Raw genomic sequence first — 13,753 nt, 5'->3', positions numbered from 1 at the left:
CTCAATTTATTCAAAGATCGTACACATGAGTTCGTCTTGAAATTATTCTTTCAGAAGTTGTGTTTTTATCATTTGAGCGCTTACTTGTATTTCTATGAATGTGGCAATATTTAAACTGAAATGTTGAATGCAGTTTGTTATAAATCATCAAATTTACGTTATTTCCAGAAGAACATCACAGATAAATTATTTAGCTCTGTTGAAAAATTGAAGGTCTTAAAACAGAGAAATAAAAATGACATGCGCACTCACGAATTAGAATGGAGAGACAAAGACAGAAAGAGACAGAGTCAGTAAGATGGACTGGCGGAGTGACAGAAAAAGAAAGCAAGCATGACAACAATCTCTCAATCAAACTGTAGAAATCACGACACCGGCGGCGGTTTTGCGAGAACACATTTATTTCTTTCACATTTTACGCTTTTTGTTTGAAATAAAAGTTGCACATCAAGATGAAACAGCTCGACATGACATCAACATCGTAATTACGGTACATAACAAAGGGTGGGGTGAAGTGGTATTCATCTGACACTGCAGCATCATATGTACAATCATATTCTGTCCACTGATTGGCTGAGTGGATACACGTCACGACAAATCTGCCTAAAACAACAGCACTTCCGGTCCTTCCGAACAACCCACATGACACTTTAAAAAATAATAATAATCACGGCCGTGTCAAAATATTGAAGAAATAAATTAAATAAACAAAAATTCGCCTTAAAATATGATTAAAATTGGAGTGAAGTACTTAATGAGACGGCGGGGATAAGCGTTGTTAAAATAATCTGTCCTAATAAAATACTTTCCTAGTTATACAAATGTTATATACACAGACAGAGGTATAAACTTTGTTTCCGCCAGTGTTGATGGTCTTTCAAATCTTGCTTCCTGGCATGGACACAGCATGCCAGACCTAAAGGTTTTCTTCGATCTCATTATATTTCTAACTTGTCAAGCGGTCAGTAAAATCCTACTCTGGACTTCATATGGATAATTATCAATCAAGCCCCAGATATATTCCCGCAATTAAGGATATGTTAAAGATCTGGCCATTAAAACTCTTGATACATTTGTAATAACAGAGACACAGTTGCATGCACACACGCTTTCAAATCCGCTTTCAAACACGCGCACAAACCTGCAATCACATGCATACTACAACCGACACGCCTAGTAGACATGTATATACAATTGTTTCTTTACAAGTGTGATGCTGCTGCACATCTGAAAGATATGCAACAAAAAGCCATTTATATGAATAAAGGAAAAAGGTCTGTTCTCGACTGCCTATTGTAATTCTTTCATTTAACTTAATTATGTGTTTACAATAGCTCCTTGTCCCACCCTTCTCATGAGGACAACTTAAGATCACTTACATGGAAAATTACTAAACAAAATGCTAAATAAAGTTGGGAAAGTCAGCTAACTTCTGGTTAAGCTAAGCAACATCCTGGCAAGCAATGACCACGAACTGTCATTCCGCTAACACATTCACATGTAAGCAAACAACGCGAAAAAGAAAACAAAAACAGTTTGGACACGAACTGTATCCTTGTTAATGAAATAAAGAGTGTCCATTCAACACACTTTATCTAAGACTTCATACGCCTGTCTTTCAGAAATTCCAACTACAATATCCAACATTTCATATACCAATACAGCATCTGCAAGTTTTATCACTGACTTCTGGAAAATATATGGCAGTAGGGTGAAGCGGGAGATGATAACTATGGCAATGATGAATAGAATATTTTCTTGTCTTCTCACAACTTCTCGGTGAAAAATGTTGACTTCACAGCCACTCAGTGCAGCAGTTACCTACTCTGAGAACAGGGTAAACTAGACAAAAATGAGATGCATGGATATGTTCTGTCTCATGATGGTTTTGGCCAAATAATTACACAAGCGTATTGGCTGAGATCATCTGACACATTCAACGACTTCAACAGCCTGATTTGAATAGGGGGAGCGAATGAGTGAGGAAAAGAGAGGATGATGAAAGGTGAACATGAAAAGGTGACCAGGCCTTTATGACAATAAGAATAGAAACTGCAATCTGTGAAAATGAAATGTTATAGACTAAATCATCAAAGCTGGAATAGAAGGACTTGGTGCAAGCAAAGCTAAAATATTGACGACTTCTGTAGTAGTCCTACCCATCCTATCGATAATTAAAAATAATCTTTCCAGAGATATCTATAAAGGTAAACAAACAAACAAAAATAACCCTAAACAAACAAATAGCAGACCGACGGTTTCTACGGGCTGGAAACGAACTGTTAGGGGTGACGGGTGGGTGGATCGTTTATGGCGACAACCTAATAAATTGAAATAACCGTAGCAGGGTAAGTGAGGGGAGGGACTGTCTACCTGCGATTTTCCCCACCTACTCATGAAAAAAAAAAAAAAGAACAAAATTATATTATGATCGCGTTTACGTGCATCTTTAAGTTCGATGTTTCCCGTTGGTTCTTAATATTCTATGCAGACAAAGAACCCTGCATACTATCTTCTTGACAAAAAATGTCTCGCTATTGCTTACTGAACAGACAATATATTACGAACGAAAATAGTATATTTTGCATTATTATCTCAGTATACATCCGACTGTTCATAAAGCTGACGAAAAGGTTAATTGGAATCCAATCCACCAAACGAAGACATTACTTTGTGAAGATGCTAATACCACAAGCAACAGAATATATGAATTGGTCGTTGGAGTTTGTAGTTTCCACCCTTCACCTAAAAAAATTTAAGTAAATAAATGAATAAAAATAAAAGCATAGTTGATAGTGAAGTTAGTCTGCTTTCTTTTTGAGCTTGGCCACTTTTTTTTCAAACAAAGGAACAATATTCTATGCGAGATAAACGTTAAATCATATTCCCTATATTTATTTTCATAAATAAATTGTATTCTTTCTTCCTGTTACATGCCATCTAAAGCAATAGTTTGAAGTATTCAATATTTTTGTTTATTCGAGATTTATTACTTGTTTGTTTCTTTTTCTTTTCTAAATATCCTAGTTCTGTTTGCCAACTGTCACTAAAGAAAGGTCAAGGGTTAGAACTGTTCCTCAGCAGTTTCTAATTTTGTTGAACTCCTCGAAAATAAAACTTTTAACAAGAGAATGCAAGTCTGGTAGATGACAGGTTTCATGTGATGCTAGGAAGGATGAGTTTCCAGAGACATGGGCGTTCTTATGATAGTCGTTTAAAATCTCAGGTAGAAGGTAGGTAGTAGAAGGTAGTAGGCAAAGGATCTGTAGTAGAACCAGAGACAAGACACACTATTCCTTGTCCTTACTTAAATACAGTATAGTGACGATACTACCGCTGCTACTGATGATGATGAAGAAAGAGATGATGCTGCTGCTGCTGCTGCTGCTGATGATGATGATGAAGAAGAAGGAGATGATGATGATGATGATGAAAAATTCTATTCCATGATTAATCGCATATCTATTAAAGTACACAACTTTCCAGATGAGAGCAAGTTAACAACTACGGTGTTCATCATCCCCAATTCAACTCAACAATTGAAAAAAAAGCAATTTTAAAGCTTAGATTACACAGAGACAAATGTTACAAGGTTTGTCAACAGGTCTATAATGCTCATTTCCTTTAAAAGACAAGGGCGACAGTTATATGTTTTCTTTGGAAATTCTTCACCGATGTTTTGTGTGATATGTGAGAGGTCCTGAGAAGTTAGTTTATGATGCCAGCTGTGCTTCCATACTTTCACTGTTAGCATGCAAAGGTATTGCTTTGTCTGTCTTTAAGCTGAATTTTGCTATTTCTTTCTTTTAAAAACAACTTATTGTATCACAAGTCCCAGAGCTTTTAACTACAGGTTTGAGAGTTAGACAAGGACCTGAACACCACTAAAGATCGGATTAAACCACTTTTAAGTACTTAATTTCTGACATTCGTGGAACAGACTCTCTGGCTTGTTTTTTCGAAACTAAATATCGGTGAAAGATGGGGGAGGGGGAGGGGTAGTCTCCTGTTTGAAACAAAAGCACAAGCATAGAGTGAAAAGAAGCCAATGACATTATTTATTATTACATGACTGATTCACTTCATGAATATTCCTTAAAGACTTCTCATCATAATTCCTAACACACATCTTGTAAACAAATGTTTCATTTCACAACATATATAAATTAATAAAATTTATTTTATTGTTTATTTTACTTAAAATAAATTTTTGCATTCGCAACAAAGTGCATGCTGCGAAATTGGATATAATAACATCCGGTGTCTTTTTTTATATCAAAAGTGGCATCAGAATGCAGGAACAGTGGTGCTACATGCCAAAACAAGATGTTGAAAACGACCAACTCAAGATATATTATTCTGCCTTTTATCCTTCTTTGGGCGACTTCAATGTTACCCTACACAGATTCTGGTCACCGTGGTTTTGTCTATTCTATGATCTGAAACACTTGCAGCGCTGGATACCCGCGCTGCGACGGGTACATCTGTCTGAAAACAAGGGGTAGGTGAAGATCTAATGCATGATGAAAATGTAAACAACCACAGATGAATTGCCAAGAAAGCAGCCGTGTGCATTTCCCAACTGCCAAAGTCTTCTCTGCCACACAGCAGAGGTTGCCCCACTATCAAAGTACAAGATACAAAATAAAACATTGTCCATGAAAACTCAAGTGCCACACCAACAGTCCATACCAAGCACAACGCACTACTGCAAGACACCCTGAAGACGACCGTTTGAGACCTGAGGTGCGCGGAAGATGAGTCCAACGGACGTCTTCTGTCCTCCAAGAATTTATTGTATCATCCGGGTAACTCCGCAACAGTTCGGTACCACCTGCGTTTAAATATGACACTTGTTTTGTTACTGAAAGGGCAAATGGGAGTCTTGGGGGGCGTGGGTTGATGCTTTATTTAAGAGAGCCACATGGATTGATATTTCACTACATTTGTACACTTGGACATCTCTAAGTGACATTTCACAACAACGACCACCGACAAGAAAGTACAGCTTGGAGGGCTAAAATCATGACCCATGACCCATGACCAGACTACAAGCTGTCCTTTTTGGATCTTCAATAGGGAGCGCACCGCACACTGTCTGGATGTTAGTGCCAAGAAGGGAGGTGGGGCCTGTCAGCACATGGTTCTCCATCTCACCTCACTGTCACTCACCAAGCATGTTCTTGCAAGGTCTGCAAGCCAGGAATAGTCAGCTCAGTTTGTGGCATCAAGATGCGCAGCCGCTTGCAGCTTACAACCAGTTTTTTATATATAAATTTGTATCGGTTGGTTAAACATCAAAGGACCTCTTTTGACTGCCTCTTTATTGCGACATTTCCTCTTCTGATGGAAGTGGAAAGAAATATTCCAGAGGTCTACGACATGGAAATAAATTGTCTTCTAACATTCTGTTTTTCTTCTTCTTTTCTGGCGTTCGCGTGGGAAAGTTGCGAGCAGTCACGGTCTACAACACCGTCAGAGAACTGGCGACGGTGGCGAGGAGGGTCCTAAGGACTACATCCGGGACTGAAACAACAGCCGGCGTCGAAGAAGACTAAGCCTACGAGGTCGTCCGTGAAGAACGCTAACCCTTGGAGTCACTTCACGCCTGGGCAACCTGTGGTTCTTGCTTGGGCTGCACGTGGGAAGGGTGACTGTGGTGGTGATGACTTTGCTGGTGATGTGACGGGTGCTGTTGTTGCTGCTGCTGCTGGAGATGGGGGGCTGGCTGGCCTGGGGGCCCCCCGTCCAGGTCTTTGTTTTCCTGGTCGTCCCGAATCCTCGTCTTGGCACGTTCTGTCAGCTGCCCACAAAATACGTCAGGGTTAGGTCAGAGGGACGAACGTCTGGATGCATGGGAGGACGCATGCTTACAAACCTCGACATGTTAGCACACAGCCACACTCGTACAGGATGACGACTGCCAGAAATAGACACAGATGCTATTAAAGGACATGACAAACTTAAATTCTACTAAACATCAAAAATACTTTACTAACTTTATATCATTTTTTAAATCTCTTTTATATCATTTCTTCTTACCTTCGTATACCACTTAACCTCACATTTGTCTCATTCTTATTTTACATCTCTTCAACTCACCTTCTTGCGCTTCATACGCCTGTTCTGGAACCAGACCTTGACTTGTCTCTCCGTTAGTTGTAATTTGCAGGAGATCTCCCAACGCTTTTGCCTCGTTATGTACGAGGAGTTGAGAAACTCGTTTTCCAGAACCATCGTCTGGTACCGGGTATATGGCTTCCGTTTCTTCCTTCCCTTGGTCTCTGCAGCATGAAGCAAGATGGTTAAACACTTTGAAACGTATAATGGTCGAGCTGCCTGCTCTCTCTCTCTCTCTCACCATTCTTCTGAGATTTATGATTACTTTAATAGAAATACAAGCTTAAATGGTAAACTAACGTGAAAGAGAGAGAAAGAAAAGAGTGGAGTACAAACATTATGTAACTTTTGTAACATCTTCGTATTATTTTTTTATTAACAAGGAAAGTTAACGGTTCAAATGTGCCGAGAACCTCAATGAACTTAAAATAATGTAAAAGATGGAGATAAACGAGGGAAGAAGATGATACTAATCCATACATCTTGGTATAGGCATCTGTGACTCATACAGACACTCAGACAATAACAACATGGTAGTTCGCGACTATTTTGATGTTCGTTTCTTTCATATTTTGTTGTAGGTTACAATAAATACATTAAACCCATTTTTTTTTGGTAAGAACTAAGAGAGTTAGATTGTCTTAATACGAGCAGATGCGGGTTAACTTAAATAGAGGTGTATAAAGGCGTCTGCTGCCCTCCTTAAATTCTAGTTAAAAAAAAAAACCCGATTCTTCCAATGTTCCCTCGTGGATCACATACCAGTGACCTGGGATTCTCTGGTTTTAATTTCATACTCAACTGGAGAAAAAGAACACTCGGTTTTGCTACCAAACTCATCGAGCAGGACATGGTGTTAACGGTCCTCACTCCTCTTTGAATGCATCGTCCCCGGCCGACTCCAGAGATCATCTGTTGTCATTTTTACGAGATCCCAGCTTGCTCCCTTGTTTAATCCTAACTAAGCTCCCGACATCACTGACTCATTTGGTCCAAGCTGCGCCATATCTGACCTTTGGCGGCATCCGTCACGAGACTCACTGCTCACTGCTCACTGCTCACCACTCGCTGCCGTTGTCCAGCTTGTCTTCTGGTCTCGTGGCTGTTGCTTTTGTGCCGCTCGTCTGTCGATATTGCTTCATTAAGGAAGCTTCGATAGAAGTCGAATAAAATACTTTGAGCAAGAGAGAAAAAAAAGTAAATGGGCTTTTATGGGCACGGCCAGAGCAGTTGATGTGCCTAGACGAACGATTACTGCTTTTGTTGTCGTTCTTGATCGAGAGTTGCCGCTCTTGCTCCCCCGCCATTGCTAATTCAGCTTCTTTTTTTTTTTTTTAATGCCAGTATAACTTTACGCGCCGTGGATTTTAATGGCCACTCTGCTAGCCCTTGGGTGTCTCACCAGTGTGTACCAGCCTAACATCTCTTCTTCTCTCTTACAGAGGATCGTTCTTTGTGCGTTCACGTGTACGTGCATGCGTGTATATATATATATCCACACTACTCTTTATCCCTACATACCTGCTTACCTATCTAAACTCTCGAAGGTATTTGCAAAATATCTATTCGCACCAACAGGCGGCAATTTTTTTTTTATTATTATTATTAATGATATAAACAACGATCTTGCAAGGTCCAGTAAAGTAGTAGCGGAACATTAACTGTACCAGGCTAACCCGTTGCCATGGTAGCTCGTGACATATTGAAATAATAAAAGCCCTTATTAGAAGACTGTTTCAAGGACTAGGTTGATTTTGCAGAAATACTTGTGAATAGGACCAGACAGACTGACTGATTGGTTAGTTAGTTGATTGACTGATTGATTTTCTAAGCACGAGAGGTAAATTATAAGTCAAGTCATCTGCATACCATAATATCATCAGAATATTACAGGAAAGCCCATCCATATTAATCTCGTTCTCAGCTGCTAAGTACATCAATCAACACGCTGACCCTGTGCTGACCCTGCCGGCTGTCACCAAAGGAGGAAAACGCTTCAGGTGCTTGTCAAAAAAGTCTGCAGGTAGGAAGAAGTGGGGGTAGGGCGGAAGACGCACCTGAGTTGTCGTTCTTCAACAGCTGACTGGTGATGATGGATGCTCGGATTAACCAACGGTCTGCTTCTTCCTCGATGTTGCCAACACATATTTCGCTCGGTTCTCGCATGATAATGGCCCAGTCTAGTGATCAGTAATGTTTTAAAAACAATGTTTGTCTCGTGTGTGTGCGCGAATCTGAATCCTTGTGGAGGAAGCATGGAAGGATCTGGACCTTACTGACATACATTTCTGGACTTTCAAAGGAAACCGTGCGAGCAAACACCTCTTAAAAACCCTCGCCCCTCTCGGATTTCTTGCATTCAGACGTATCCCGTGTCTTTGCAGTTAATACTGAGCTGACTGTGAGCTGCAGTGCTTTACAGTAATCCTGTAGCTAAACCTGTAACTAAACCTGTAACTAAACCTGTTCGCCCTTGTATTACATTCCCAGGGCTGTCTAAGCATGGCCCGAGTATTAAGTGAGACGCCAAAGCTTGACTCACTCATATCAATATCACTCTTGCCTGTTATAGTCCACTTCATCTTATCAGACCAGCTCTGAAATAATCCGTCCTAAGCTAATTTTCTCCAATATATACCTATTTAACTGAAGTTACCTGAAAGAAGCACCTGTCCGTCAGATTCGTTAAGTCCAGTCCTGCTATCGTTTCCACATATGACAAAGAGGAAGAGAGGAAGGAATCAGAAGTGGAACTGGTCGATGTAGAGTGGAAGGGGATAGAAAGAGTGTAAGCATGAAAAATAGAGAAAGAAAGTGAGAGATAGACAGAGCAGTACCTGGACACTGGATGACAGATCAATCCCTACCATAATGGCGGCGCTATTTAGCAATTACACACTCCGGCTAAACAGCGTGAGATCAAAGGCAGCGAACCTTGGCCGCCAATAAACATGAGTTTGCTGGCTAATTAACAAGTGCCTTAATTTGAATCATCACCCCTTGTCACGTTCATGCCTCAGTGGTGCAGACGGACCAAGCTGCTGGATGGTAATGTACTTGCTTAAAATAAAAATCCGCCATCAGACAAAGCGAACGTCACCTCCTGACTCTCGTCCGGCCTCCAAATTATTTCGTTTAATTTCCAACTGCTTTTAAAAGCCATGAAATCGTGGACTGCCCTTTGCGACATCTATGATAATAAGAGTATCTGGAATTTACCCGAATTTTGAAAGCGAAATCGTTTAAACTCAGCTGCACATTGTTTTTACAAGACCCGCTTAACCCCTAGAATGTTTCCCCTATTCTTTAATGAGAGGGTTCGAAATTTTTTTTTATTTTTCCACCTCCTTCATTCAAACGCGTAAAAATCAATACAGATTTTTAAAGTTAATCGATAAAAAATGATTTTTTTTATTGTTCGTAATACTGATGTATTATTTATCCCCATTGTGGCATTCGTATCGATGTTAACTGAGACTAGAAACAAAAATAAAAAAAAAAAAAAAAGGAACACTTTATCCTCTTCATCATCATCAATTATACTCTGCCTTGCCTTCCCTTTTTCACCGCCATTGAATCAGTCTCCAATATCTCGTAAGGAAAAGGTTGGAAATCTTTCTGAATGACTGTTTATTCCATGCCCACGGTTTAACCAATCGTATCATTTCGAGGTCTTCTACAGGAAGTGACGCCGAGGTACCTGCTACCAGTTCAGCCACAAGCTTTACATCGGGTTTTTCTCAAAAGATGAAAATCGCAGACAAGGGGAGACAAAATACTTAAAAAGCTGGATCGTACATCTTCAGTTTAACCACGTGACTCTTGAAGAAATGAGGACGTCCTGCCGGAATCCTTCTGAGTATAAGCGTCTGCGAACACGCATGCCTGCATCACTCTTGTGCTTATTCTTGTGTGTGTGTGTGTGTGTTTTACTTTTATTTATTTTAAGCAAGTACATCAGCAGCATCTTCGTCTGTCTGGACATGATCCATGAACGTGACAAGAGGAGATGTGCACGCATACATGCATAGCCACAGGCACTTGCCCGTCTATCTTTTGATATTTTTTTAAAGCAAGGCAACCCAAAGGAACACAAAACAAAACAAAAAAAGATTAATAAATTGCTGAGTCGCCCTGTTGAACACTGACGGTCTTATACGAACGCAGGTTTTTTTTTTTTCTCTCTCTCTCTCCGTAGACGTCCGCCACAGTAGGTCGAGAAAGTCAGCGGCCAAGACCCGCCTTTATTTCTTCTGAGCCCTTCGCGCGAGCTACAGGTTTATTCAAGCGTGAATGTCCCCGGGCCCTTGAAGTACACTGAAGCGTGATACGGATGTCAAGGCCTAGACACTCCGCTGAGGAGAGATGTGATGTATTGATGCTCTGGGAACATAGAGCAGTCCCTGGGACCTCGAAAAAAACAGTTTTAAAACATTTTCTGCGGCGAACTGACACCACAGTAGGAATCTGGTATTTGATCATTTCGTGAACATTCACTACTTTGCTTGAAACCTTGGCAAATAAATTGTTTATGATATAATTTCCATAAAGATCAATATTTTCATGGACTAGGTCACACGAATTTAAGCAAGTGCTTGTGGTTACTTTACAGATGGTGTAGATGGCCTAACTGTACTTGCAAGCAGAAAAATAAATATTGCTTGAGTTTTGGATGATTGTTTTAAACTTTGTTTCGATTATAATGGTTTTTGAATGGTCATTTTAATTAGCTAGGTTTACACTGTGATTCTAATGTCATGGCTAAATCGAAAATCAATCTCCATTGGAGAGCTTTCTTGTTTACTGTCATTGACTTAAGGAATTTAAGAATTTTAAAAATCTGTATTTGTTTCTCGGAGGAAGAACCTCGAAAAGGACAAGAAAACGTTTGACCCTTCGACTTTTCTCCCCGCATGACCGGTCCCACCGGCCGTTGGCCTGCTCTTGACCAAAAGAGTGTTGGTGGAGCGAGCTGACTAAAAGGGACACCACTCTATCACAAATTGTCTGTCCCTGTCCTGACAGGCTGGCAGCGCTGCACGGCGAGGACCGTGGCTTGAGTGTCGTCGTTTGTATGCGAATGGCGGTGTTCATTACACAGACGGACGCACCGCGTCCTCATTTCTGCGAATTATGCGCCATTTTATTTCCAGCGACTTCTGAGCATGTCGATGGACGGTACCCAGGCCTGTACACAGCTGATCAGCCGTGGTCGAGTTAGCTGTACTTCCGTTAAAAAAAAAAAAAGTGGAAGCCCTTTTCAAAATTGAGAACAACTGTAACACATTCATCATGACAACATCCCCACCCAAATAAATAAATAAACAAAATTATATAATGAAAGATGTTGGGTGATAAACAACAGTTCATCTCTAGAGTTCATCTCTAGTAAGTAAACCAACGGGTTCTTTCAGCGATGCACCTCGAACTCATCGAAAAAAATTTTTTTTTTTGTCAGAGCCCTTCTATTCAGGGTTTAGCCGAGTTTTGTGTCATCTCTCTTATCTGCGCTGACCCCAGCATGTTCTTGTTGGTGCAGGTGTGTTTACAAATTTAGACAACATTTTTACATGACATCTCCACTCAGCATCATTTCAAGAGGAGATCACTTCTGAGCCCACCCTCCACCGAGGCAAGCATCCTTTTGCTCTCGCCGGTTCAGATTTCATATCGTGTTGCTTAGAAATTCCGACGATTGCAACCACAGCTAGGGGTCATTGGCATACGACATCTGTAAGTTTGTTTCTTTCTTCTTTATCAGTACGGTTGTTCGCATGCGTGATGAAAGGTTGACTGCACTTGAAGAGAATAGAGATGTAACTAAGGCGCGATCATGTTTCTTGATTTTTTACAGGTAAGTGTGTCGGTTGGAAAATTCTGGTAGTCAGATGTCAGGGGTCAGGGTGCAAGAAGGATGTGAGATGCAACGTCATGCCTCTTAATGATTCTAATTGCAGGCCTGCATCTCCTCCACTTCACTTGCTGTCCTTTTATTTTTCTCTTCCTGATCGCACATTGTTGAACCTATGAACTGGATTCAATAAGTTCTGTGTGTGTTGTTGCTTTTCTCGTGCGTGCTTATTTATAAGCTAATATTAACGTTCTTCTTATCTTCATTTTCGACCTAGAAAATCATAACATCCTACCTGTAAAAGAAGAGATACGCCCAATCAAAACCTCTTCAAAAACTAAAGCCACTGTTTACCTGTAAAACAAATCTGCTTTTGTCCACGCGTTACGCTTGTGTTCCTCCTGTTGTTCCTTACAAATAAAACATCGTCTGGATGCAGTGATTTATTTTTCTTGTTACCCTTCTATATATTAAAAAAAACCCACACGTTAGTCGTGAATCAGACACCTCCATCCATCTCATGATCCTTTCGTCTGTCTCGGGAAACACGATCTTCTCCAACACTACTCTAATGTCCCTGCAGCTTCGCTCTCATGTCTGTAATACTCACCTATAATCTAGCTGTGGTTTGTTTATCCCCTCGCTCAGCCTGTGTAAATCTTTAGAAGCTTGTATATCAACGGAAGGTTAATTTAAATCAAGTGAAAAATAATTCTAACGTCCTCGTGGTCGTTGGAGTACTACTCTACAAGAACCTTCGCAATTTTAAAATCTCTCCATCGAAGAAGGGACAAGACACTCCACAATGCCATTGTCATGTTAGAAAGAAATCAGTCTGATTTTTTATGTCCCCTTTCCCACTTCTTTCTCTCACCCTTGAAACCTGAAGTAGGAAATGACTAACACCAAAGAAGGACTCAGAACTAAGGAATCCATCCTAGTGTTATTCCTAATAAGCTTTTACACTTTTTTTCAAAATAATGTACAACCAAATTGATGAACGCATGCGCTAAGCCCCAGTTATCGATATTTATAAATAATATATATTTTGATTTTATTGTTGGCTAACGAGGGCTCAATATTTTGGGTTCCTCTCAGAAGACAACTTACTAATGGTCTTGGTTGACATGGGTATCGAAGAATGAATACATCATCTGATAGTCACAGTTCACTAATTATATCTCCTATACTTGCTTTCTGCAAGCCCTGTATACACCGAAACCGACTCATCCGGGCAACTATCAAAACTCTGAGCATCCATGAGCAGGCTCCAGCAGTTAAAGGCCTTCGATGCTCCTTTTTCCAGAAGAAAACAACACAGCTTGAAGATGACGACGCTAATCGCAAACTTCTAATCCTGTAATTTTCCCAGCGGCCGACTTTATCTTTGTAGATGGTAATCCCTGGCCCTCTTTAGTTGACCCCACGGCCGCATATTTGCGGCCATTCTCATGCCGCCGGCCCTCGACGAGAGAAGACGAGACTCGGTTCTTGCTAATTATTCCGCCTTGACACTGCTCCCCAAGCGTCGGTACTGGGGGGAGCAGCGACGGACGACAAAGAGAAGGAGTCACTCACAAATTGCTCTCTTAAATCGTTTCCGTTCGTAATTTGCGTGCTCAGAATGAATACGGCGTCTTGAGACCAGAGCGCGCAGCGCGTGCATGAAAACATGTTCTAGCATCTCGAGATGCGCGAGAGCAGGACGAGAAACAGCGTTGACGTAACGAGGGGTTAAGAGGTCAATGTACACAACATAGTTAACGAAGTCGAGAATCGAAA

The 13,753-nt window shown here is 40.7% G+C and overlaps 1 protein-coding gene across 3 annotated transcripts in view; it reads right to left on the bottom strand.

Moving 5' to 3' along the window:
- Window positions 1-379: 379 nt before the first annotated feature.
- The window catches only part of LOC112557020 (homeobox protein Hox-C5a-like), a 74,546-nt gene continuing 61,172 nt past the window's right edge, over window positions 380-13,753 (bottom strand). For all 3 annotated transcript variants that reach the window (XM_025226581.1, XM_025226582.1, XM_025226583.1), the window contains 2 exons: window positions 6,103-6,284; window positions 380-5,803 (listed from right to left, as the gene is read on the bottom strand). In XM_025226581.1, the coding sequence (XP_025082366.1) occupies window positions 5,603-5,803; window positions 6,103-6,284 (383 nt within the window). In that variant the 3' untranslated portion in view covers window positions 380-5,602. The remainder of the gene's footprint in view (window positions 5,804-6,102; window positions 6,285-13,753) is intronic.

This window comes from Pomacea canaliculata, linkage group LG2, assembly GCF_003073045.1.
Source record: "Pomacea canaliculata isolate SZHN2017 linkage group LG2, ASM307304v1, whole genome shotgun sequence".
NCBI lineage: Eukaryota > Metazoa > Mollusca > Gastropoda > Architaenioglossa > Ampullariidae > Pomacea > Pomacea canaliculata.
This window is presented reverse-complemented; position numbering and strand designations above follow the sequence as displayed.